We start from the raw sequence: 24729 nt of genomic DNA, 5'->3' as shown, positions 1-24729 counted from the left end.
TAGATATATAAATGTCTATCTTTTATTACCATCTTTATTAATATTAAGGATAATTATAAGTGCTAAGATAGAATGATCTCTCTTTACTTTTTTCTCTAAGAAAGTGCATTTTGGAGGGAAATCTTATATTCTTATATCTCTCCTTTTTTTAGTCAAAATTCCTAAAAACCCTTTAATTATAAGATGTTTCCTCTTAAACTTTTAATATTACTATCTAAAATATAGTCACCCCTAGTAAACACCCCAGATATTAGACTTAAGGAGTATGTACCTTTTATATGGTGATGCTATATAAAAGGTACAATACGAATTCCGGTGCAAAAACACGAACCTGGTGCGGCGCACCCATACTGCAGAGCGGTATGGGTGAGCGTAAGGCACGGATACGGAGTAGAAGGTGACCAGTGCTGTGAACCTCGCATGATACTCACCTGCTCGCGGCTCGCGCGTGATTTGTGAGTGGCCAAGGCGCCATTCATCCTTCGCGGTGGAACTAGTGCAGATTCCAAATAGTGTTGTGCTTTCCTCGGACGGTGGACCTTGAGGGAAAAGCAATGCCAAGACCTTGATCAGGCCAGCGCTAAATGATCGAAATATGATTGGTGTTCCTGAGGGTCTGGATTCTTGGCAGTAAGGCAGCAACTCCTCGCTAGGCTGGATTGGAAGGCACCACCATGCCAGTTTAATTCCTTGCGGTTTAATGGCCAGGTATCACGTGATTATTGATGAGTAGAGATCACTGATAGGCTGCCGGCCCGTCGGGCCGTGGCTTAGGCTGCATCCACTCCGGCGGGGTGGGGGTGAGCCTGAGGCACGGATACGCAGGAACCTGGCCCCCCTTCAACCATTAATATTGACTATCATGGAGCATCTCGGTCAGTCAATTCTGACAAGTTTTGCCTCGCTTCCAGGTAATATTCCGAGTATTGCTCGTATCCACTCACCTTGCCCACCTTACCCACCCGTCACCCATGCTGTCTCGCGCCAGAATCATTTTCCGCAAGCTCCGTGGTAGTGGCAGCAGCCGTGGCAGCGAGCCCGCGCCATCAGCGCCGGCCGCGACAGCAGAGAGTGAAACTGACGACCCACCCCCTCGCGCCCTCCATATCAGCGACTGGAGGCGGTCAGCCACCGAGCAACGCTACCATCGCGGTCAGCAGCACATGGAAATTATTGTCGTGAATGCCAAAGGCGCAGCCGATGGCACTCGTCTTTACGAAGTATGTGCCCAGTGTAATATGCTCTGAGAACCCCCAGCTGAGCTTACCCTGCGTGGTTCATTAGCTACTGGGGAGAGAGAAGGATTTTTGGCCCGAGTTCGACGTTACATTGGACGACTCTGGCACAGATTTCGTTTGTAATGGTTACCTCTACAATGTCCACTTCACCTCGGCCAGCGGTCTGGCGCGTTATTCAGCGATGCTCTCGCTCTATCAGCATATCCCCCTCATCTTCACATATGATGCTTCATCAAGGGAATCATGGGACGAAATGGTCACCGCGTATGAGAGCATGCGCAGCCGCTGCAAAGATGGGATCCACCCCTTTCTTGCGATAATGATTGCCGCTATGGGTGAAGGTGACGGTCAATTCCCTGTGTCGCATGCAGAAGCCGAGGCGTTTGCAGCCCAGCGGGACTGTCTATTTGTCAAGGGCTCACCCACAACTGGGCGCGGCCTTTGCGATGCAGTCTGCTCACTAGTTGAGCTGGCGTACGGCGCTCGTGATCAATATACTACGGATCAGAAGGATTCTCCCCAGAGGTTAAAGAGGGCGAACGCAATTGCGGCATTATTCCCACCTAGGGATGCCTAGCTCAAAAAAAGACTGGATAGGACCGGTGCGTTCGGGTAAGTGAGAGAATGGCCAGGAGATTAGGCGCTGCTAAATATATTGAGTGCTCTGCTCAGAATCAATGCAATGTGAAGGAGGTCTTACAAGCGGACGCTTCTCAGACTTGCGACACATCCAACGTATTCTTGAAAGCATTCATGGACTGATAATACTTGATTGGACCAGGAATCTGTGCTTCCTTAGAGCCAATGACTACTCCACAGGGGATGAGCACATGCGTAATTCTCTAAAACATTATGCTTTTAGGAGGGAAGTGCTGGATCGTCGAAGTCAAATGAGTTCCACTCGTTTAATGATTTAACTATTGGGCTACCAGCAATTTTTGTGCAACCTTCATCCTCAAAGCCAGCACAGGCGTACATGCAGATATACGGTGCTGCAGCACCTTGTTTAGTCCTCGACCAGGCACAAAAGGTCACCTTCAACTGCCCGCTGCTGGCAAAAGAATCCGTCGCCGTAAGGGTTGGTCTTGCTGTCATCCGTGTACTGAAGGGGTATAGCATCGCACTCGCGAACTTCGATTTTCATCCCATCAATCTCAGGATCGATTCTCAAGGAGAAGACATGTTGATGATTATGAGCTATGACCCCGCGAGCTACCTCCGTCCCATATGGATTTGCCGTCTCAGAAGAGTGTAAGCAGTAAGTATTCAAAATCTCGATCAACCTGACCTCTTAGCTTGTAGGTACCGTCAAGTGTGAATGTATGATAGGAACCGTAGTCATAGTTCGCGGCTGTGACAATCTGAGAAATGATCAGTCTCCGTGCTGAGATTGAGCGAGCATCTCGGAAGTCCGTATCTTTGACAAGCAACCCATTATCCTCCTCGTGAATGCAGATAGCATTCTTCACAACGACCGGGGCGCCCTGCTGGTCAGATATCCCCCCGTCGAGATATTGGATGGCACCTTTGCAATTGCATCCCAGCCTAAATGAGTTAGCCATCAGCCCCATGCCGTGTTCACCAACGTCGAATGCCTGCTTCCGATGGTGAGGTGGTTCGGGACATCCATAGGGGACCACCATCTCCGCAACACTGAGCCGGTAGAAGAATGTCGAAAAGCGTTAAAAATTTTTTTTTTTTTTTTTAAAAAAAAATTAAAATAAAAGTAAATATACTAAAAATTAAAAATTTCAAAGGGATCATCAGGCGTTTCAATGACCTACTGCGTGTTGAAAGGCTAGCCTTGTCAAGACTGTTCAACCAGGCCTGTTTCTGGAACCCGTGACGCCGTCTAGGCGACAGCTACTGACTGTTCTCAAATATCAGCCGATGATCAGAAACTTGGCAATCTCGAGGAACTCGACTTTGAATAGCTGGTCTTCTTTCGGCATGGGGTCGTATATAGCGTCGCTGTGTCGAGTGACTTTGTCTTGTTTGGACATAACTAGGCTGCGGCAACATCCGCGACGTATCCAAATCCGCATATCCAAATCCGCATATCCGTGGATATGGATGTAATCTAATATCTCCATATCCGCAACGATACGATATGGATAGTAAATGGTATCCGCAGTGTGGATTTGGATATTTTGCGGATAGGCAAACAATATAAACATGGCTAAATCCATTACTGCATAATTTATGCATGTTTTGTTTGTAATTTATCGTTCTAGGGGTGTATAGGAAAGTCACCTTTCGGAATCCAAGTATCAAGGTATAGAGTCGTAGTATAGACTATAAGACAAATTATAGAAACAGAGATACTACTTGAAAGTCTTCTATTAGGCTATGTGACTATGGTTTGATAATTTCATAATCCTCGAACCCTCTTGGAGCCTTCCGAGATCTCTTAGATCCCCGCGTCAGTATGTCATTCTGGGGTAAGGGATGTTCAGTCTCGTCATCTAACTCATGACGCTGCTCTACTAACTGTCCTTCTCTTTGGCCCCCTTCCCTAGTTCCTGTACATTGTCGCTTACTTGGCCGATGTTGTGTTTCAGTCTGAATATCACCAGCATCATCTTCTTCATCATCACTGACGGGCTCAAAATCCGCCTGTAGCTGAAGAGGAGCTCTTTCCTCCTCTATAGCAGCAACCTCACTAGCTGGAAGATACTCTTCCATTAGTTCTAGCTGCTCTTGTTCAAGCTCAAACTTTGATGTACACATCCACATCATCAAGTCTTTGATCGTGCAAGATTTAAGATGGCCGCGGCGATAGTGACAGATATCACGAGCAGAGTTGAAAAGACGTTCCACACCAGCCCCACTAGCTGGGATGGCAAGAACATCCCGAGCAAGTCTAGATAGTGCTGGGAACTCGTGCTCATGCTCTTTCCAGAAGGCCCTTGGTGATATATTAACTGTGCCTGTTATCTGACGTTAGTAATAAGTCATGGAGTTATTAGTCACTACTAACCACTCTCAAGATATTTCGTAAGCTCGTCATTATCCATGTTTGATCGAGAGCAGTGAGATCTGATTCCCTGCTGTGAGGCCCTGCTTGAAACTAGCATTTCGATCTGAGATAGGTTTCCAGATGATAATTGAGTGCTTGGTGGTGTTGGTAGATCAGCAAGCTGCTTGGTGTACTGCTCAAGGTAGTCCATAAGACTCTTATGATACCGTTCACGCCAGCCACCCTCCCACTCTCTTGTGGAAAAGAATTGAAGCTTATTTGAAGGGGCAATAATTGTGCCAATTGCAAAGATATCACTATGCATCTTATCAGTCTCTTTATAATAGAATGAGAGCTTGGCCTTTGCTGCTTCGAGTGCATAGAGCATTGTCTTTTTCCAAGAAACCCTTTTACGTTGAAGTTGGCGTATGAACTTCTCGAGATTGTCAAAGAGATTGTTATAGATACCAAAGATAAGATGAATGGTGTTGGTCCCACCAGCTAGGGTCTGTGTACACAGTTAAGTGAACAGGTTGCTTTGAAGCGAAAGTGTATATTCGTAGATAGATGTATGTTCTCAGTATCAGCGTCGGTTCAGGATGCCCCTGAATCCCAGACGCTGATTAGCGTGAGATTATGTTATCAGTTGCTAGTCCTAATACATGAGTAGCGCATACTCAGGCCACAGGCAATGCCAATGATTGGCATGGCCATAGTAGCAAGAGTGAATATGTTCCGACAGATATGTCTTTTAACGATTTGTTGGGCGGCCGAAAATTCACTAAGTAAGGTTGCTCTGGAGAGAAAGTGTATGAAATAGAGAAGTCATAAAGAACTGTATCATAGAAGTCACCCGGGAGCCTAAAATGTTCATCTTTCACATCACCATGAGTGATTGCAAGGCTGTGCAATGTTAAAAGACGGTGGCAGCGGTCTGCAAGTAGAGAACAATAGAACTCTTTTTCAAAATCACTTAGATTTAGGTTTATATTTTGAAGCCGTCGCCTTAGGCTTTCAATGCGTCCAGTTCCGTTGTGATTGTGTGCTGCCAGGATACGTCGAGAAGCCAACTCTGGCTTAATAGCTTTGAGGATAATCGCCCGGCGGTTAGGATAGCCAGAGCGAAAGTCGGATCTGTCAAGGTCGGTGACCACACCATAGAACCGGGGGAAATAGATCTTCCGTGCATTGTCACAACACTTCTCAATGCGTTGAAACACTCGGGCTTCATTCAGAAAGGGGTCGAGTTCATTCATAACTACTCTTGAACCCCGGTTGCGTAAGTCTGGAACGCGCTGGAGCTGGAGCTGGGCATCATGTTCAGTGTATTCAGGGAACTCACTTGATATCAGCGTGAAGTATAAAATATTTTTGCTGGGGGGCTACTCACCACCTTGGCCACGTACTTGCGCACCGTTCTTCCATGGTACTTGATAACTAGCCATAGCACTTGAATAACATCCTGACCTCTGCGTCTACCAGTAGCTACTGGTTCCCACAACAACCACTTTTCCCTATCCAGGTGGAAAGGCTTGAGGTCCACTTGAGTTTCATAGTCGACTTTGCTCAAGGTGGGTGTACTCTGGGAGAAGAAAAAGTCTGTCCAACTTCTGGCATCCCTATAGGCCATTCTCATAAGTCGTTGAGACTTAAGACCGCAAGGAGAGAGGGATGAGGAACCGATTTCAATGGTGGTTGTCCGTCACGTGAGCAGTTCTGCTGGACAACTCCGAAATGCAAACACGCTGTAATACCAGGGTGAATAAGGAGCAAGACCAATCGTGGGGGAAGAAGCTGGGAGGAAGGGAATTTGCAGTGCTCCTGTAAACCGATGTTGTTGGACTCTTTAGGTGTTTTATATAGGTGTGTGTGTGTGTGTGTGTTTCTATCTAACGGCTGTGGAATCCCCGATTGGGGCAAAGGCCGCCAGGGGGTGAACCCTGGGTGTCAACGGTCTATATACAGCGTCACAGACTATATACAGACTTTTCGTAAAAGGAAGAGACTCATTGGCGCTTTTACATAGCTGCCGTGGTCGAAAAGGAGGTCGGTGTACTGAAATTCTTCCCAACCAAAACCCTATATCCCAGGTCCCTCACCCCGCGGTGTTGCAGTTCCTTGAGGTAGCCACTCCCTCAAGTATATAGAATTTTGATGGCATGGAGGGAAAAACAACCCAAAACCCAGTAGGCAAAAGGAAAAAGAACCTCCACAAGCGCCGATAACAAATAGTCGGAGGAGCGGTAGTGATCCCGCTCCTAAGGGGCTCCGAGGAGCAGTGTTGTTGGGGTCTCCAAACGAAGATCCATGATGTGGTCGCTCACGAGGAGCGAAGGTCATAGGCCCGGAGGCCGATGGAGATGGGCAGGAGAATCCACGCGGCCGGCCGATAGAGGAAACGAACCGAAAGGCGTCAGTATCTGTTCGTGGAGTGCAAGCGCTCTCGTGTCTGGCGTCGAGCGTTCGGTCGAGTTCAGGTCGCCGCGGCATTCGAGTCCATCCCCGAGGGATGGTAGGTTCACAAGGAACCCATAATGGCCGCTCTGCTCTTGGCCATCACCACTTGGGTGATGTTACCAGGCTGCACCACGAGGAGGTGGCAGAGTCGGACTTCGCAGCCCTGTTTTATATAGGTTGCTGGCAGGAGAGTGGAATGGCACCGCGTGATAATGCTGGGCGTCACGTGCCGAAGATGATGTTGGGCACTAAGCGGCCCCGCATCCTCTCAAACTTATTTGTATGCGTCCTGGTCTTTGGAGGATAGCAATGGCCTGGTTGCTTCCGCTGCTTCGATCATGGCGCACATAGCACTCAATGATGCTGCTAGAGCCATTCTCAAAGAAGTGAAAAACCTCATCGCAAATGAACCCGAAATCAAGGAGGAAAAGCTTGGTATGGGACGTGTGTATGGTGGTGTTGTCCTGACGAAAATCGACGAGCTGAAATCAGAGCTAGAAATTGAAGGCTACAAGGTATGTGTAATCGCATTTAATCAACAGAATCATCCAATAACAGTTTTAGATCGTTCAGTGCAACATTTTCCATTTCCTTCGTGGTGCGAACGTTCGAAATCCTACAACTCGACTCCTTCTCATTCCCATAAACGGAAAAGCCACACTAAGTAAAGGTGAACCTTTGGTACAAGAAGAAGCCTATTTCATTGAGGACAAGAAGGAAAATGAGGACAAGGGAAACGCCGGAGACAATCGAGTACCACTCTTCGGAAACGAGTTGGATGTTATTATCGCCGTGTTGAAAGCAGACGTGGAGAAATAACATAAGAAGAGTTTCCTTGCTTTTCCAGAGTACAATAGTCGCCAAATAGGACTTCGACAGTCATGGTTCGTGGATTCTTGCCCAGATCTCGCACTTGTCAGTTGCAGTAGGCGAAAGTGTTGGCACGCTATGATCCGGAGGCGTCGATGACGAATGTGGGGTGGTGCCAGGGAAATGCGGGTATTCGAGAGGGTCGCAATCCCCAAGGACATGTACTGCCGGAGTATCAAGCACAGATTCAATGGAAGATGTGACTGGAGGATCCGGGAAATGTGGGTATCCGAGCGGGTCACATTCACCAAGTAAATCTGCTGGAGGATCAAGCAAAAGTTGATACTCAGCGGAATCAGTGTTTTGCGGAAGATGTGGAAAATGCGGGTATCCGAGTGGGTCACATTCACTGAGGAAATCTACTGTGTGATCAAGTCCAGATTGATACGCGGTAGAATCGGTGACTGGTGGAAGATCTGGGTGATAATCAGCTGGGACGTTCTCTGGTCCTGCTTGGAGTTCTCTGGTATCACGGCAGGACTCCGCTGGGGGATCAAGCCCAGATTGATACGCGGTAGAATCGGTGACTGGTGGAAGAACAGAGTGGCAATCAGCTGGGACGTTCTCTGGTCCTGCTTGGGATTCTCTAGTATCATAGCAGGTCTCCGTTGTCCTCGGTCGCTTCCTTGGCTCATCGGGCGGTGGCTCAGCGAAAGCCCTTTTAGAATGTGAATACTGATTAATCCTCTCTGTTTAAGCGTTAGCGACAGAATTTGAAGTCCAGACCAGACTGACCCTCATACACGGCCTGGCACTCCTCCATCCATTTCGACTTATCATTGGCCAGACCATGCCAACATTTCGACCGTTTGATCTTTTCAGCCAAAAGAGGCAGAAAACGATACTGTACCGCACGAAACTGTTGATTCGCAAAAATAAGAAAGCTTGAGACACCCTCACTCCCATAGGTCTTCTCGAATACGCGATATTTGATGCCCCGCAGAATGGAGTCTCCCGCCGCTCTTTTGCTCTTGAAAAGGCTGTTGCTGGTTACGTATTCCTGAACATGATGCTGTCGATTATTTGAATCGGGGTGAAGAACTAAGGTGTCCACTCTGGAAGTCCCGTACTCTTCCTTCTCCCATAATAAGTATGTGTCGGCCAGGGACCGCCGCGCTAGGCCAGCTCGAAGCCTGGCTTCGTTAGTACAACGCTTAGATGCCAACTGGATATCAACGATTCGAGGGTCCTCTTCTGGCCAATCTGTCGAAGTCTGTATCGCATCCTTCGCTGTCGAGGAGATGTACTTCAATATCAGGTCTTTCCTCTTATCCAGAGTCTCAAGAACCCGTAATACTTTACTCTCATCTGCTCTTTCCGATTCTGTAGCCTTCTCAGCTTGAAGTCGACTCTGTTCGGGGATACATGGAGACCCGGAAATTGAAGCATTTGACCCAATTTCTTGAAAGATCGGAGATTCAGGCAGTTCATTTACAGCAGGACTTTGGGAGCCAGTGCCAACCATGGCTGGGCCCTATGCCTGTTAGCTCAAGCCCGAAGCCAGTTGACTGTCATACGAAATGCTCCTTACTCTTCCTGAGGTGCCTAATGTCGAGGTATTGCTTTCATTAGAAAGCAGCTTAGTGGAGCCACTGTTGGTTTCATTTGTCGTGGGGACAGCTTTGAGGAGCTTTTGGATGTTGATAAATGCAGCTTTCAATGCACTGCGATGAGAGAGAACATCAATTTTTTCTAACTCTGATATTCGAAAGAAGAGCTAGAGCCTCCAGGACTGACTGGGAGGGAGCCATATCTTGATGCGTAGTATATGCTTAAGAAGAGAAGGGCAACACACTGGCGTTATAGAGAGGTTACCAGGTTAGTCCGCGTGACTGATGACCCCTGTCAGTTCTACGCGTCACGAGCTTCATGTTGGAAATTGTGAAATTGTTACCAACTCAGATGGATACTAGATACTACATGTACATGGCGGGTTCTGCTAGTTAGACATAGTATCTAGAACAGGCTTCTTCGCTGTTATGCATTCTTCTTAGAGCAAGTCGCTTTCCCTTACATCACACTGATCATCGTAGTAGGAAGCGTGTAGTTTCAACATCTGTTGAGGTACTTTTGAAGAAAGGGGATTCAGAACAACGTAGTGGGAAACCAAATGATTTTAAGATCCTATCATCCGCCTAGGTGTGCGAACAAGTCTCCTGCATTCATTGGCAGCCATACTGTCTGAACATGAATGACATGGACAGAATCACGGAGTGATTCGAAATATCTAGTGTCCGACCTTGATATTAACGGTGCAGGGTCCAGGTGCTTCGAAAAAACTATCTCAGACTTGCCGGCGCAAGTGAGAGACTCGTTGGTCTGCAGGATGTCTGGAGAATCTAGCAATAAGGTATCTTATGTCAAATAAGGCCTGTGAGCAGTTCGCTTGTGAGCGATATTAGTTATTATATATGCCACATCTCTTTTGATTTCATGAGAGAACTCGACGGTTAGCATTCACTACGCGCCAATTCAAGCAACTATTTAATACCCTCTCACTCTTGTGTCCGTCTTGGTTTGACCGACATCTATCTGATCCCCCATCCTCCTATCCACCACCACTGGGAGCGAAGCCCGCAATTGCAGAGTGTTGGGCATCAACCACCACTTCGCCGCAACGAGCTATGAAGCCGTTCGTCCCTATGGAACATAGCCAAGGCGAGCGCGCGCCTGTTGCATGCGGTTAGTACTCTGCTTTGCCAATTTCGGCAGTTGTTCTTGGTCCACTTCCTTATGCCACAGTTTCAAGTGCTCTGCCGAAGGCTCAAACAGAGATGTATCCATAACGCTCGGGGACAATGCGAACACTGCATTTTGCGGTGGGAGGACTGCCAATTCTTGGGCACTGGACAGGAAGAGACCTTGAATGCAGAGATGGGGTCTCCAGTTGAACAGTCTATATCAGGTGGGCACCAATGGCCTTAGGGCACGTTGGAGCTTCTAGTTGACGATAGTATCTCGCGGATGTTCAGCGTCGGTTGGCGCCTCCGCTCTCCAGGGTGTGTACGTATCCTACCCGCGGTTGACGGCAAACATGTTGCGAGCTGGGATGATTACAACTATGATCCCCAGTATTGGGAGTGGGACACATGCTTCGATGCCCACCTTTGATATAGCCGCGACGTATCCAACCACCGACGCGCTTGGGGAGTCGATAGCCCACGGCCCGACGAGAAGGGTGGTGGATCCCCTTTGGCCTCTTACTAGTGGCCAAGTTGATCCGGGAGTTCCTTCTCTACCAGACTCCAAGGGACGCCGATGTTTGCCTCGGACCCGTCAGTAGGTGTAGGGTATCCGGCACGGCAGACAGAGAATATGATGCCCCAGAACGGCTTTAACGCGGTTAAGGAAGAAATGTCACCTAGTTATCCCGTCTCCGGGTATGCAGCAGTTGAGCAACCCTTGCCGTTTCTGCCTGGGGACTGTACAACCTGGGAGCATGTACCGGTACGCGAAGCACATTAGCATGAGAATCTTGACTAAATTTTTCAGACGTCCCTCAAAATTCCATTCGAGCATTATGCCATGATGTACCTTGACCACTTGGGTCAACTCGGCGTGGTCGAGTCTCCTTCTATCCAGGGACACGGGCCCATCTTCACTACCGAAGCACAAAATAGGTTTATGGAAATATTGGAGCGTTCCGAGCAACGACGTCGTAAGTCTTTGGTCTGCTCTATGATAACAGTTCCCGCCCGTTTTATTTCCCAGCTAACAAGCTCGGTATTAGGAGCGCCTACTACTCCCTGCGGGTACGGTCAACCCCACGACACGGCCTACCATCACGAGGTGAAATGTGTCAATGCTTCTGTTGATAATTCTGAGTCTCCTGTATCGTTAGAGCGCTTTTCGCAGCCCTTTCAGGAGACTTCAGAATCATTTACGGAGAAGGTTTTGATGATCGGAGATACGGCAAAAATAGTCGCGTACTACGAGTCTTGTTTCAAAGAATTGAGGCAGAAAAACTGCACGCTAATTGCCAAAGCTTTCATTAAGTTCATTGAGCCAAAGAAAAGGGCAAAGCACCCGTACAAGGGTCTCAAACGTCTTAAAGGTGATCGACAGAGCACGAAGCCGGATTGGTGGCCTTCTGATGTTCCTCACAAGGAACCAGACCATCTGCTGAAGGACCGTAAGTTGTTCGGTGCGCAACTTGCTCCATGAGGCGCTTACAAGTTACGGCAGAGCGACTTCGCCTCTTGATCCACATCTTGCGAAACCTTGGCGGGCGGAGAATAACTTCTCACAAACTGCAAGTCGTCGCTGGTGATTATGCACGGCAGCTACATCCAAGAAAGGAGATCGAAATGAAGATGAAGATCCTTAACAATATCTTCAAGGTCCGGGGGCTTGAAGAGCAATATGAGTGTCGGAAAATCGGTCTGTCGCTCTAGAAGCTGAAGACGCACAACGGAACGAAGCTGATTCATGCCAGATCCGTGCACCCGTATATACATTGACAACGACCGCACAATTTTTATAGAGTTCGGAGGTCATGAGGCGACCAGCGACGCGAAAGAGGAAGTTGCGTCTGAAGAGCTAGATGATCTTTAGGAATGGATACCCCCCGAGCCGACATCATCTCGCAGCATCTATATCAGGCGCACGAACAACAGCCTCAGTCAATTTGGTCGTTTGCTCTAAAGAAGTAGAGTTGGTGTATATACAGAGAGGGCTCTTACTACAAGAACTAGAACCTCTACTGCCTTTACTACCACTACAGCCACTAGCACTAGCACTAGCACTAGGACAACCACCACCACTGCGACGACTACTACTACCGCCACAGCGACCCCTACAATCTGCTTCTGCTGTAAGACCAATCAACAGCCAGCAAGCGGTGGACTTCAAGGGAGCTGCGACCCGGCGACATCTTCTACTTGTACTGGGTCTGGCAACACAAACCGTTTCTGTTGTAGCGGTGTGACTTGTACTCCCGCATGAGCACTGCTAAATGTGGCAGTTGAGTCTGTCGAATACTGGACCAACTCGGACAAGCAATCCTATTGGGGACAGACATGCCAATTGAAGAAGTTGATGGTTATTTGCTTTTTGGATAATTCATTTCTCAGATAGTTTTAATACTGACCAACACGTTCTCTTCTAAACTAATCTTATCCATTCATAGAATATTTAATCCCTACAGAAAGTACTAATTAGCAAGGATCCCTAGTCACTTACAGGTATAACCTATGGGAAAAGAGAGTGTACAGTAGATCCTTTGTTGAATTACCTGCCTTCTCATTGTACGACGAGCTTCGACGTCAGAAGGAGCCGAAGCAACTCGAAAGGCTCGCAGGGTCGAGTTTCAAACCGCCAAACAGCCGTGTCCAATCAGTACTCGGAAGAACCACGCATTATCTCTGTGTTTGAGAGATCACTCCAGAGTCCAGAAGTTCAAGAACACGTCAAGTTAGCTGTTCTGAACAACCTCATTCAAAACCTTGCTCTTCTGACGTTTCATGAGACGCAAGGCTACTTAAAAGACTAGCCCTCTCACTCGCTTACAGATCAATGGAGATTGGCTACCATGGTTGCCTGTTATTGTCGGAGTAAAATCGCCCGGCTCCCTAATCCTGATATTTACTTAAAAGTTGCATTCAGCATCCTGCGAATCGTGTCCAGCCCATGGTTGGTTGTGAAACCCAGCGTCTAGACTGGATTCGATGTCGTAGTTTGAACTAGCATTAAACCATTCTGACGAAGACAAACTCGTGAAAGTACTCAAAGCTACGATCTCAAACTGGGGGAATATTGGTCGACGCTTTTCCTACGCCGAGGAAGGCCGTACCGCAGTCTTGACTGTCTCTCGGGCACTTCCGCGCTTGTTGACTGCCACTTGAGCGCCACAGCTTGAACGGGGCTGTTCGCAGGCCACCGTCAGACAGGAAGGGGAGCTTTCCTTCGCATTGTGAATGTTCTCTTGATTTGACCAAAAACAATGCAGGTTACGTACGAAATTGGCCTATCTGTTGAATGTCTACAAGCAGGATTTAGTGGAAGTTAGCACTGAATTTGGAAAATGTAGCAATATCCAATATTCCAAATACCCAACTGTGTTACATTGAGCGCCAGTGCCAACAGTTTCGGAGAATAGGCCTGCTAGTACAGGATATGGGTCTTAAGCCTAGTCTGTATCGCCAAGGCCCTAAATGGACCAGGGTAGACAGGCAGTCAGGCACTGAGAGAATGAAGGAAGAAGATTGGTCCGGAAAACAAAACTACGCGACGCCAAGAAAAGCTAAATCTAACCGATGGCTTACCAAAGCTTAGTCCCAACACCTCCTCAGTGTCTGGTTGCTCAGTTCTCACACTAATAAGTAACTCTCTTCCTGGACGGCCGGACTAGTCAACTGGTGCTATTACTAGCCCATGGCTCCTGCACTGTGAACTACGTCCCTAGCTATTCTTAATCAATTAGACCTCAGCGTCGGGTAGAGCGGCATCTCTGGTGATATGAAAGGGGCAGTGCATCTGGTTAAAGGCTAAGTCGCATTAGTTGGTGGGGGTGAAATAGAAGGAAAGGGGGAGGCGATAAGTCTAGGTAGCAAGTTAAATTCTAAAGATCTTATCCTATGGTCTACCTCTAACCGACCTTTCCACATAATTTCAGGGTCAGCCCGCTATCTCTAATTAACCAACCCCTACAACATTGCGGCGTAGTAATACTGAGCCTTAGTTTATAGGGTCGCGCACGAGCCACCGTCAAAACTTTTGATGCACACCTCCGTCCGTGCCTTACACTCACCCACACCACTTCTGCTCCGGCGAGGCCGGAGTGGGTGCGCCTAAAGGCACAGATAGGTGGAGACTGGAGAGCCAATTATGGCCCCACGCAAATCACCGGTTGGGCTTCGACCCTTGACCCACAACCCGCCAAGAAATTTAAAGGTAATATCATATTATTTATATTGGATATGCTTTACATGCTGAGGTATATTACAACTCTTATTCTGTAATATACAGGCTCATGGTTTCTTGGCGGGTTTGCGGGGAGCTTACAGTGATAGGCCTGTGAGACCTAGCACAGTTTTAGTCAGCAGAGAGTAGGCAGTCACTTGACATAAAGATAAAGCCAACACTCATTCACCACAATGTACCTGATTGCTCACTCCCACACTATAAGCCATCTCAAAATCCCATCCACACCGCTGCTAGATGATGAAATCAACTTTCCTACACTTCCTGTATCTTTGCGCCGCCACACTAACTGTCCTTGTTAACGCCAAACCCACGCAGCAAAAATCTCTCGTTGGCGTGGACGTTATGTCTAGACTGCGGCATATCCGCGGATATCAGATAGCAAATGGTATCCATATCGTATCCACGCGGATACCAGATACCTAAGATGCTGTCTTTATCTGCATCCAAATCCGCGCGGATACGATGCGGATATCTTGTTATTATCCATACTAGCATAATTCTCTCCAAATTAACCCGATCTAGCCTGACACATGATGCATAACCTGCTGAATAAGATCAATAACTAACTGTTATTTACGTCTGTTCTGGTCGTGACAGGCTTGACGGCACCACGCAGCACTTTTGCCTGATACTATCCTCCAACATGTACAAAATATATATCCGTGTCGATGCTGGCTACGCTGGATTTGCTGGATCTGCTGGCTCTAAACCAGAACTTCTGGTGGATTGATTGGTTCAGCCTTCTTAAACTACATTGCCTTACCAATATTCCTCAAATACAGCTCTTATTGTAACGGGCAAGTGCCCGTAGGGTGCTCGAGCCCATCGAGGTCATATCGAACTCATATATCTATTTGATAGCCTGATTATGTGGTTTGAATATACAGAACTCTTGCTTTCATGGTAAGCTTGTGGATATATGCGGATATCTATCAGATATCCGTGGATAATTATACGACATCTGCAGGATATCTGACGGATATCCATGGGTTATTACACGATATCCAATGGATATCATGTAGGTAACCACACTAATATTACTAGTAAACCAATCAGAACAGAAGATAATCTAGGAAAATAGACCTGTCTAATCTACGCGTGTATCCTTGTAACCCCCAGATTTTGTTATCTACCCCTCGAATTTTCCCTCTAAAGGCTTTGTAAGTTTCTTACCTTTCTCTTATTCCTAACTCATGGTATTATCCTTACATTTAAGATGTCGCAAAGCCAACAATCTCAATTCTCTGATTCTTTCTATGAACCTGACTTCCTACAATCAGATAATACACAGCATATCGCTGATAGTCAGCGTACTATCATCTCCACATCAGACTCAGACTTCATCTTCCCACTACCACGGCCCCGCCCCCCTGAGACCCTCACACGTGTTGGGCCTAACTTTCGCAAACATTGGATCCTTTACTCTGATATGTCAAAGGATGACTTTGTAAGATGGTGGCTACAGACAGACTTCGGATCAAAGAAGGAGCTACAGGATACAATCCACTGGGATGGGAAAAAGAGCTCATTAAGTCATTATATTGGGAGCAATTTCATCAGGTTGCAGATGAAAAAACTGGCCAGCCTAAGGTTATGTGTAGACACTGCTGCAGTGTTCTTGTTCACCCAGGTCATCGCCGAGCAGGGTTATCTCCAATGAAAGCGCACCTTAAAGGAGCTGCCTGTCAGCGTACCGTACCTAAACAGCAGAAGGGTATAGACCAGCTTATCCAGAACTCGGTTAGTATAAGGCCCTGGTATAGTTCATCAAGTATGCTCACTTTACTCTTATTTAGCCTCAGCGTTCTCCTCAAAGGCTATATAGTCAAGAGCTTTTCATGGAGAAGCTACTTAATATGGTTGCTGTTGGGCGTCTTCCCTTTCGATTCAGTGAGCGTCGCGAGCTTGATGAGTTTATTGATATTGTGCGACTTGCACCATGAAAGCCAAAACTCCCCTCTAGCAGGACCCTTCGACGATATCTAGAGAAGAATGTCAAAGAAAAACAAGCAACTCTCCTCCAGAAGCTTCCACCAAATGGGAAGCTTTCAATTGCACTTGACTGCTGGACATCACCTTTTAACCAGGCATTCATGGCAATCACTGGCTACTTTATTGACCAAGAATGGAACTACTGTGAGATTCTTCTTGGGTTTGAACCTCTTCATGGTACGCATAATGGAAGCAATCTAAGCTCAGTTGTCTTTGACGTCCTCCAAGAGCATGAGATCACCAACCGCATATTATCAATTACTACTGATAATGCATCAAACAACAACACTATGATGGTGAGATTGCAGGAGTCGATCCAGTCTCAGGATATTGGTAGTAATGCTACGATTATCCGAATCCCATGCATCGCCCATGTTATTCAGCTTAGTTTGAATCAACTGCTTGGAAAGATGAAAGTGAACCCAGTCAATGATTCTATAGAAAGGGAATGGTCCGATCAAAGTATGCAATCTCTCCAGAAAAAGAGTGATTCAAGTGGAATTGTGGATACACTAAATAAGGTATGATATACTATTATACAAAACTCTTATTTTACTAATAAGAAGAAAGGTTCGACGACTTGCTACCTTCATCAATGCAAGTCCACAGCGAAAAGAGGCATTTCTGAGTCTTCAAACTACAGAGCCAAAGCTTGTTCCCTGCCAGGATGTCCGTACTCGCTGGAATTCCACCTACTTGATGCTTCGCCGAGCCAAGCAACTACAGTCTGTCTTCGATGAATACTGTACAATGCATCAGTATCTCCAGTTTAAGCTTAATAAGGAAGAATGGCGCCAAATCGAGTATCTGCTCTGGATTACCCAACCTTTCTTTGATTACACCACTGCGCTCTCTACAACGAAGGAGGTCACCATTTGTCGGAACATATTCACTCTTGCTACTATGGCCATGCCAATCATTGGCATTGCCTGTGGCCTGAGTATGCGCTACTCATGTATTAGGACTAGCAACTGATAACATAATCTCACGCTAATCAGCGTCTGGGATTCAGGGGCATCCTGAACCGACGCTGATACTGAGAACATACATCTATCTACGAATATACACTTTCGCTTCAAAGCAACCTGTTCACTTAACTGTGTACACAGACCCTAGCTGGTGGGACCAACACTGATCAGTGGTTGATTACAACCACAGAACAGCTCGGTTTACACGACCTGGAAGAGACATTAACCGCAAGGGAACGGGGAAACGCTTGCAGTACCCTCATTGCGGAAGGTGTGCTAAAGGATATCAAAGTATCTTATTGGGAAACGCATGCAGTACCTTTAAGACACAGAGGATATCTAAAAGATCTACAGTTGAAACCGCAACGAAGATCTGCGTCCATCACGCGAACAACGCGTTAACGGGAAACGCTTGCAGTACCGTCACGACACGCAACCCAACACATTCATTTCTTCAATACATTTTTATTTATCTTTTATCCATTTTGCTCACAGTTACTTTCACCTAGACAACCATGATTTCCATCCCGAACGACCTCACGTACGCTATCGATGACACAACATGGGGCAAATCCATTGATACACTCAACGAGGAGAATCAGACAGAGGAAAGACTGAACGGTTATATAACATGTATGGTGCGGGCATGGAATACAATGCCTCTTACCGACCTTGCCCTATGGAAGGACTTCCAGGATGAGTTTAATGGATGGACTCTCGACACATTCAAGGTGGTGAATAAAACTGTATTAAAAATGCTTCGACTTCACCTCACTACACACGGAGTATGGATCAGGGTAGGTCCAGGGATATCTTTCGCGAAGGGACTATACGACTGCCTCCAAGAAGTCACTCAGCACGAATGGACCAAAGAGGACATCGAGGACCATCTGAAGGAGCACCCAGACAACTTCAACTCTAGATGGAACCCTACACGCCAGTCACAGATCACCCAACCATTGATTATACAAGCTACTACGGCGAACCTACCGGATCCTCAAACTGCGCAAACTGTGATGAAACCATCCATCGAACCTGCCAACGCGAGGTGGAATGAAGACAGACCCACGACACTTGATAAAGCCCAGATGGATGATCACATCCAGCAACAGTCCCGTTACACCAGATTTCAACAAAGCCTGCAGGATACACCAATGCCGAAGGCGATTGAAGCAATGACAAGGCAATATAACAACACAGATGACAAGTATGGTGGAGGACCATATGATGATCTGAACACAAAATTGCTCAAGTTCTATGATATCTGTGGCAAGATTGGTCTACAAGAGTATCAGTTCCATATTACATTCTCGCTCATGCTGAAAGGGAAAGCGGAAAAGTTCTACTTGACAAAGGTCAAGGGAAAGACGAATGACTTTCAGACAATGGTAGGGATGATGAGAGCACACTTCGACACTGAGGAGAACCGCCAGAGGTCTATAACTGAATGGAGAGAGACCACCCTTCCAAGGATCATTGCTCAAAACCCAACTAAATCACGATCAGAGTGCCTCAAGATACTCTTTGAAACTCTTGAGAGAATTCAACCAGGATTATCACCAGAACACCAGTCTGAGATGACCCTCCGGGAACAGACCATCAATGCGTGCAGAGGTGTTGAGGAATGTAAATTCACCATACACAGGCCAGCAAGCACGCTGGAGGGAGTACATGCAGAACTGCGATCAGCAGTTGCAAATGCGACTTTTTCACCAGAGTCAAGGCAATTCCAAGCCCATGAGGAGTATGTGCATGATCAGCATTGGACTGACCGCACGTACGGAGGAAGAGGCCGCGGATACAGCCGTGGGGGCCATAGCCAACGCAGAGGAAGCTATGGATATAGCAACAACCATGGACCCACCCGGTTTCAGGGATCAGGACCGCGAGGAGGCTACCACGGAGGCCGACGAGGCGATCAAAAATCCCGCCAAGGGAAATGCTATGTCTGCGGACGACAAGGATGCTGGTCAAAGTATCATACTGGGGAGGAACAAAGACGATCTCTTGATAACTTCCGCCAACAGCACTACTTCACCACGGGCCAGGCAGCCACGCCACAGGACTTCCAGATGTTTCTTAGTGACTTTGAAGGAGAGGAGACGGAAGAAATAGACAACAGCAATAGACATGAATCATCCCAGATGCTTGTGGACATGACTATTGAGGATGACGAGCACGAGCACGAGTATGATGGATTCTTGACAGAGCTTGGAGAGGTTGATGGAGCAAGGATGATATCCGTCCTGAATGACCAGTCAGCATACCACTTCTTCACCAAGGATGACATATTTCAGCAACGACAAGCAGATGAACAGGCCATGGAGGTGTTCACACTTGACAACCGGTATTCATCTGACATATTTCATGGCATCATGCCAGACACTGGAGCCTCTGGAGTTTCATCTGCTGATGAACCTCAGTTCAGGGCATTGTGCAAACTTGACTCCAAAGTCCAACTCAACACATCTCGCGCTGGAGAACAAAAGATCAAATTTGGAGATGGGGATCCAAAACCCTCCTTAGGGACTGCTGATGTTGATACTCCAATTGGCACCATTACATTTCATGTACTTCCTACAAACACGCCATTCCTCTTCTGCCTCAAGGACATGGACGCTATGGGCGTGGAACTCCGGAACAAGAAAAATGTGCTTGAACGAGGAGCCAAAAAGGTACCTATTATACGAAAATGGGGACACCCATGGATGCTGCTGCACAATCTGGAGGAGACAGTAGCTTGGAGCCACCTCACAGAAACAGAGTTACGACAACTCCATTGACGCTTTGGACATCCATCTGTACAAAGATTGATCCGAATCCTTCAACGCGCCGGTCATGAGGTAGATTTGAAATACGTCAACTACCTCACAAAGTTCTGCCATCAGTGCCAGATGAAGGGCAAATCCCCAGGACGATTCAAATTTACCTTGAAGGATGACTATGAGTTCAATTACTCAGTTATGGTCGATATTCTGTACCTTGAAGGAAAGCCTGTGTTGCAGGTCATTGATGCAGCCACATCATTTGGAGCTGCGAGATTCCTGAAGGACATGTCTGCACGCAATGCATGGGACACACTTCGTACATGCTGGATCGACGCTTACCAAGGACCACCGGACTATGTTGTGCATGATGCAGGGAAGAACTTCACATCTGCAGAGTTCAAGCAGCTCGCATCATCAATGTCAATCAAGGTTAAGGAGGTTCCTGTAGAGTCTCACAATAGTGTGGGGAAGGTGGAACGATACCATGCGCCGCTGCGCCGTGCGTACGAGATTCTCAGAGAAGAACTCAAGGATGAGCATCTTGACAGGGAGATGATCCTGCAGATGGCTGTGAAAGCCGTCAACGACTCGGCCGGCCCGGACGGAATTGTCCCAACATTACTTGTTTTCGGTGCATATCCAAGAATGACCGAAATGGATCCGCCATCACCTTCAGTGGTCAAGAGAGCTGAGGCCATCCGTGCTGCAACCAAGGAGGTACGCCGCATACATGCTGAACGCCAGGTAAACGACGCCCTCGCCATGCGCAATGGCCCTAATACCATCACCACTTTGAACCTGCCTTTACAATCAGAAGTTCGAGTCTGGCGTGAGAAAGGTGGATGGAAGGGCCCATACAAGCTCCTAGCAGTTGACGGAGAAACATGTACTGTAGACATGCCACATGGTCCTACAAAATTCCGATCAACCATCATCAAGCCTTATCACAAAGAAGAAAATCCAGAGGAAGATGAAGGACGACAACAACGTGGTATGGCAGAGGACAACCAAACAGATAAAAATGTTAATTCGGAACCCGTGAACGAACCGGATAGACAAGTTGAGACCCAACGACGGGCTCGAGGACGACCACCAGGATCAAAGAACAAACCAAAGCAGGAAACAACAATCGTACGGCGGAGCAATCGACGAAGTGCACCTGATCATCAAGACCTTGAGGACCAGTTCATCAATGCCATCCAGGAGCGACAGGACATCTCAATGACACTCATGACAAACAAAGAACGAGCCGACATGGAACTGTCCATCAAGTTGAGGAATGAAGGCGTCATCACAACCCCTGGATCACCATTTGAGCAATCTCAGCACAAGGAGATTGAAGGACTCATAGCAAAAGGTGTGTTCGACTTTGTACAATATGATCCACCCAAGCATGCAGGAATACGCATCTTCAATTCACGCCTAGTCAATGAGATCAAGGGCAAGGCCACGAATACGCCATTCGAGAAGTCACGGCTTGTTGTCCAAGCATACAATGATGAAGGGAAGGAGATGATCCTCACCCAGTCTCCGACAATTCAGCGAGCCAGCCAACGTGTCATCATCGCTCTGGCACCGTCACTGAGTGGAAAGAAGATCAGTCTGTCGATCCGAGACATAACCCAGGCATATGTCCAGTCAACAACCTCACTGAATCGACCGATCCTGGCGCATCTACCCAAGGAGATCAAGGGCAAATTTCCGGCAGGCACAATCATGATCGTACGAAAACCGTTATACGGAATCCCTGAAGCTGGAACCCATTGGTGGGCAACGTACCACAAACATCATCAGGAAAAGCTTCAGATGGCTACTTCTACGTATGACCCGTGCCTCTTGATTACGACATCAAAGGGAGTGTTTGGTGTTGTTGGAATGCAAACTGACGACACTCTGATCTTGGGATCTGATGAGTTTGCCAGGCTTGAAGAGAAGGAATTGGCGGAGGCAAAGTTCAGCGCCAAACCCAAGGATACACTGTCTCCAGAGACCCCACTGATATTTAATGGCTGTATTCTGACGAAGCAGGAAGGAGATGTTGCTATTGAATTACGTCAGAAGGAGCAGGGTAAAAGGCTCAAGCTCATCGACCACAAATCCAAGGACTTCAAACATGCATACATGGAACAGCGTGCCCGCGGAGCTTATATCGCGACAATCTGCCAGCCAGAGGCTGCATTTGATCTATCTGTTGCTGCCCAACACCAGGATCCTACAGAGTCCGACATCGACGCCTTGAACAAACGCATCACATGGCAAATGAAGAACCTGGATAGGGGTATCAAATACATTGCCTTGGATCTATCAACTGCAAAGCTCTTCGTTTTTGTCGATGGATCATTTGCAAACAACAAAGATTTCAGCTCCCAGATCGGATATGAGATCATCCTCGCAAATGAATCCATAGAGAATGATGAATTTAAAATCACAGGAAATCTGATCCATTGGAGCTCAACCAAGAGCAAACGAGTGACTAGGAGCGTTCTAGCATCGGAGATCTATGGTATGGTAGGAGGTGTTGATATGGCAATCGCAATCAGCACGACAATCAAGATGATCACAGACCAACTCGGATTTGAGAAGATCCCTATGATGGTGTGTACAGATTCATATTCTCTGTACGAATGCCTCGTCAAACTCGGAACCACCAAGGAGAAACGGCTCATGATTGATATTATGGCACTTCGCCAGTCATACGAGCGAAGGGAGATCATGGAGATACGGTGGATCAATGGAGATGACAACCCGGCAGATGCAATGACTAAGGCAGACCCCAACAAAGCCTTGGAGAAGTTTATCACCACAAACACCTTGCGAGTGCGTGTAGAGGGATGGGTGGAAAGAAGGTAATAGGGTATGGCATAATATGGTATGGCGAGACCTATGTGCGTAACGATGCACAGTAGGACAGGAGGATCTCTTTGTTCACTTACTTTTCTACTTGAGGATGCACTGGTTTCTTTGCACAAAAGAAAAGTTGCCAGTGTCGGAACATATTCACTCTTGCTACTATGGCCATGCCAATCATTGGCATTGCCTGTGGCCTGAGTATGCGCTACTCATGTATTAGGACTAGCAACTGATAACATAATCTCACGCTAATCAGCGTCTGGGATTCAGGGGCATCCTGAACCGACGCTGATACTGAGAACATACATCTATCTACGAATATACACTTTCGCTTCAAAGCAACCTGTTCACTTAACTGTGTACACAGACCCTAGCTGGTGGGACCAACAATATCACACTACGAACTAAAAAGGGTTGAGGAACAAGTGTATGAACGGTAGGTGATACATTCCTACTTTTGGGATATTACTGACTTGCATAAAGAGCCAAAAAGCTAGATTTACAGGATCATATTGCAAAGTCAACTACTGCTACTCAGAAAGATATTCAAGATGCACTCTTCCAACCTCTAGAGGATGGACCTCTGGAATTAATAATTCTAAGAGTAAAGATTCGGCCTGATGGTTAGTCTTATCTCTATCTCCCTCTTTTCGCGGTCACTTTGCTTATTATTTAATAGCCTTCTCTATGCCCTCATTGAACTCGGTCTTCCCTTTCCTTGAAGCCATTTGCCCACTGGATGACCCTACTTGGCATATCCGTAGGGGTCGGCAGCTGGACTGCTATGAATCAGCTTGGTTATTTTCCCAAAGATCTCTGGATACGCCAAATCCAGTAACCTTGGTATCAATCAGCCACAGGCTACTAACTGATGCTGAACATTTTACCGAAGCTAGAGGTTGCTTTTTGCTTTGTCTGATTCCCAGGAAGTGGGGGGTAGAAGGAGTCCATGACCAACTGTTACGAGTCTGCACACTATTAATGCCACACGGCGGCTCTGGACATGTTATTAGTCAAGTCGACTTTCATAAGTACAAGTGATAAATACAATAGCAGTGCCTGAAAAGTTCCGCTTCTACAAACATTTGACTATCTCCCCAGGCTGCATTATCTGGGAATTCTGTAGATATACGCACAGATAAGACGAATGTGTGGCATGTTAGCCCCTGTACTGATCAGTCACCTGTTTAGCTATGTAGTAGCTAGAGTTTCAGTAGTGGCATGGAAACAAAGCTAATGGCCTTGAATTAAAGTGAAGCCAAACAGCTCAATCTAGTGACATACGATCCTCAGAAGCCGGGAAAATTATTGAAAAAATGTCCTGATTCGGACTACAATTGCGGAGATAACCCATCACGTTGTTACCTTGACGATCCTCGTAGTGATCCTCGTCTCCGGTTTTTCTGGCAGGCTGCAAGTATAAAAGGCCCCGATAATCGCTTTTTGCTCGATCACTCTGACAGACTTCTATCATCACCAAACCATCACGATGACGGAGCGACTATTGGACTACCTAACGAGGCCCAATCCCACAGTCAGGGTTGAGTCCGAAGGGCGTACGGCATTCACTTACAACACACAGTGGCAGCCAATCGAGAACATGGAGAGATGGGACGAGTTTAATTACCAGACCCTCACAACACGGTTCAGGATTCAGTTGGATCGCCTTGTTACCTTGTCTGATGTGACGCGTCAGTGTGAAG

At 47.1% G+C, this 24729-nt stretch overlaps 6 protein-coding genes across 6 annotated transcripts, besides 8 other annotated features; 4 read left to right on the top strand and 2 right to left on the bottom strand.

Moving 5' to 3' along the window:
• Positions 1 to 971: 971 nt before the first annotated feature.
• NFIA_030990 (uncharacterized protein) lies at positions 972 to 1815 on the top strand (the record flags this gene model as incomplete). The annotated part of the gene is made up of 2 exons (XM_001262562.1): positions 972 to 1220; positions 1285 to 1815. The coding sequence occupies 2 exons, from the start codon at positions 972 to 974 to the stop codon at positions 1813 to 1815; spliced, it is 780 nt and encodes a 259-aa protein (XP_001262563.1).
• Positions 1816 to 2244: 429 nt separating this feature from the next.
• On the bottom strand, positions 2245 to 2881 carry NFIA_030980 (copper amine oxidase; the record flags this gene model as incomplete). Its single annotated transcript, XM_001262561.1, has 2 exons — positions 2245 to 2478; positions 2522 to 2881. 2 exons carry the CDS (start codon positions 2879 to 2881, stop codon positions 2245 to 2247), a joined length of 594 nt encoding a protein of 197 aa, XP_001262562.1.
• A 388-nt stretch (positions 2882 to 3269) lies between these two features.
• Positions 3270 to 3301: a microsatellite.
• A 667-nt stretch (positions 3302 to 3968) lies between these two features.
• Positions 3969 to 4160: a mobile genetic element.
• A 1900-nt stretch (positions 4161 to 6060) lies between these two features.
• Positions 6061 to 6080: a microsatellite.
• A 912-nt stretch (positions 6081 to 6992) lies between these two features.
• Positions 6993 to 7473, top strand: NFIA_030970 (uncharacterized protein; the record flags this gene model as incomplete). The annotated part of the gene is made up of 2 exons (XM_001262560.1): positions 6993 to 7169; positions 7228 to 7473. The coding sequence occupies 2 exons, from the start codon at positions 6993 to 6995 to the stop codon at positions 7471 to 7473; spliced, it is 423 nt and encodes a 140-aa protein (XP_001262561.1).
• Positions 7474 to 8224: 751 nt separating this feature from the next.
• NFIA_030960 (uncharacterized protein) lies at positions 8225 to 8989 on the bottom strand (the record flags this gene model as incomplete). Its single annotated transcript, XM_001262559.1, has 1 exon — positions 8225 to 8989. The coding sequence occupies one exon, from the start codon at positions 8987 to 8989 to the stop codon at positions 8225 to 8227; it is 765 nt and encodes a 254-aa protein (XP_001262560.1).
• A 2060-nt stretch (positions 8990 to 11049) lies between these two features.
• NFIA_030950 (DUF2841 domain-containing protein) lies at positions 11050 to 12078 on the top strand (the record flags this gene model as incomplete). The annotated part of the gene is made up of 3 exons (XM_001262558.1): positions 11050 to 11656; positions 11710 to 11904; positions 11960 to 12078. The coding sequence occupies 3 exons, from the start codon at positions 11050 to 11052 to the stop codon at positions 12076 to 12078; spliced, it is 921 nt and encodes a 306-aa protein (XP_001262559.1).
• A 125-nt stretch (positions 12079 to 12203) lies between these two features.
• Positions 12204 to 12323: a microsatellite.
• Positions 12324 to 16268: 3945 nt separating this feature from the next.
• Positions 16269 to 16943: a mobile genetic element.
• Positions 16944 to 17007: 64 nt separating this feature from the next.
• Positions 17008 to 17319: a mobile genetic element.
• A 604-nt stretch (positions 17320 to 17923) lies between these two features.
• On the top strand, positions 17924 to 19523 carry NFIA_030940 (uncharacterized protein; the record flags this gene model as incomplete). The annotated part of the gene is given in 2 exon segments (XM_001262557.1): positions 17924 to 19034; positions 19054 to 19523. The coding sequence occupies 2 exon segments, from the start codon at positions 17924 to 17926 to the stop codon at positions 19521 to 19523; spliced, it is 1581 nt and encodes a 526-aa protein (XP_001262558.1).
• A 650-nt stretch (positions 19524 to 20173) lies between these two features.
• Positions 20174 to 20947: a mobile genetic element.
• Positions 20405 to 22972: a mobile genetic element.
• Positions 22973 to 24729: the final 1757 nt, after the last annotated feature.

Source organism: Aspergillus fischeri, genomic scaffold (genome assembly GCF_000149645.3).
Source record: "Aspergillus fischeri NRRL 181 1099437636261 genomic scaffold, whole genome shotgun sequence".
In the NCBI taxonomy this organism is placed as follows: domain Eukaryota; kingdom Fungi; phylum Ascomycota; class Eurotiomycetes; order Eurotiales; family Aspergillaceae; genus Aspergillus; species Aspergillus fischeri.
Note: the sequence above shows the minus strand (reverse complement) of the source record. Positions and strands in the feature narration are given on the sequence as shown.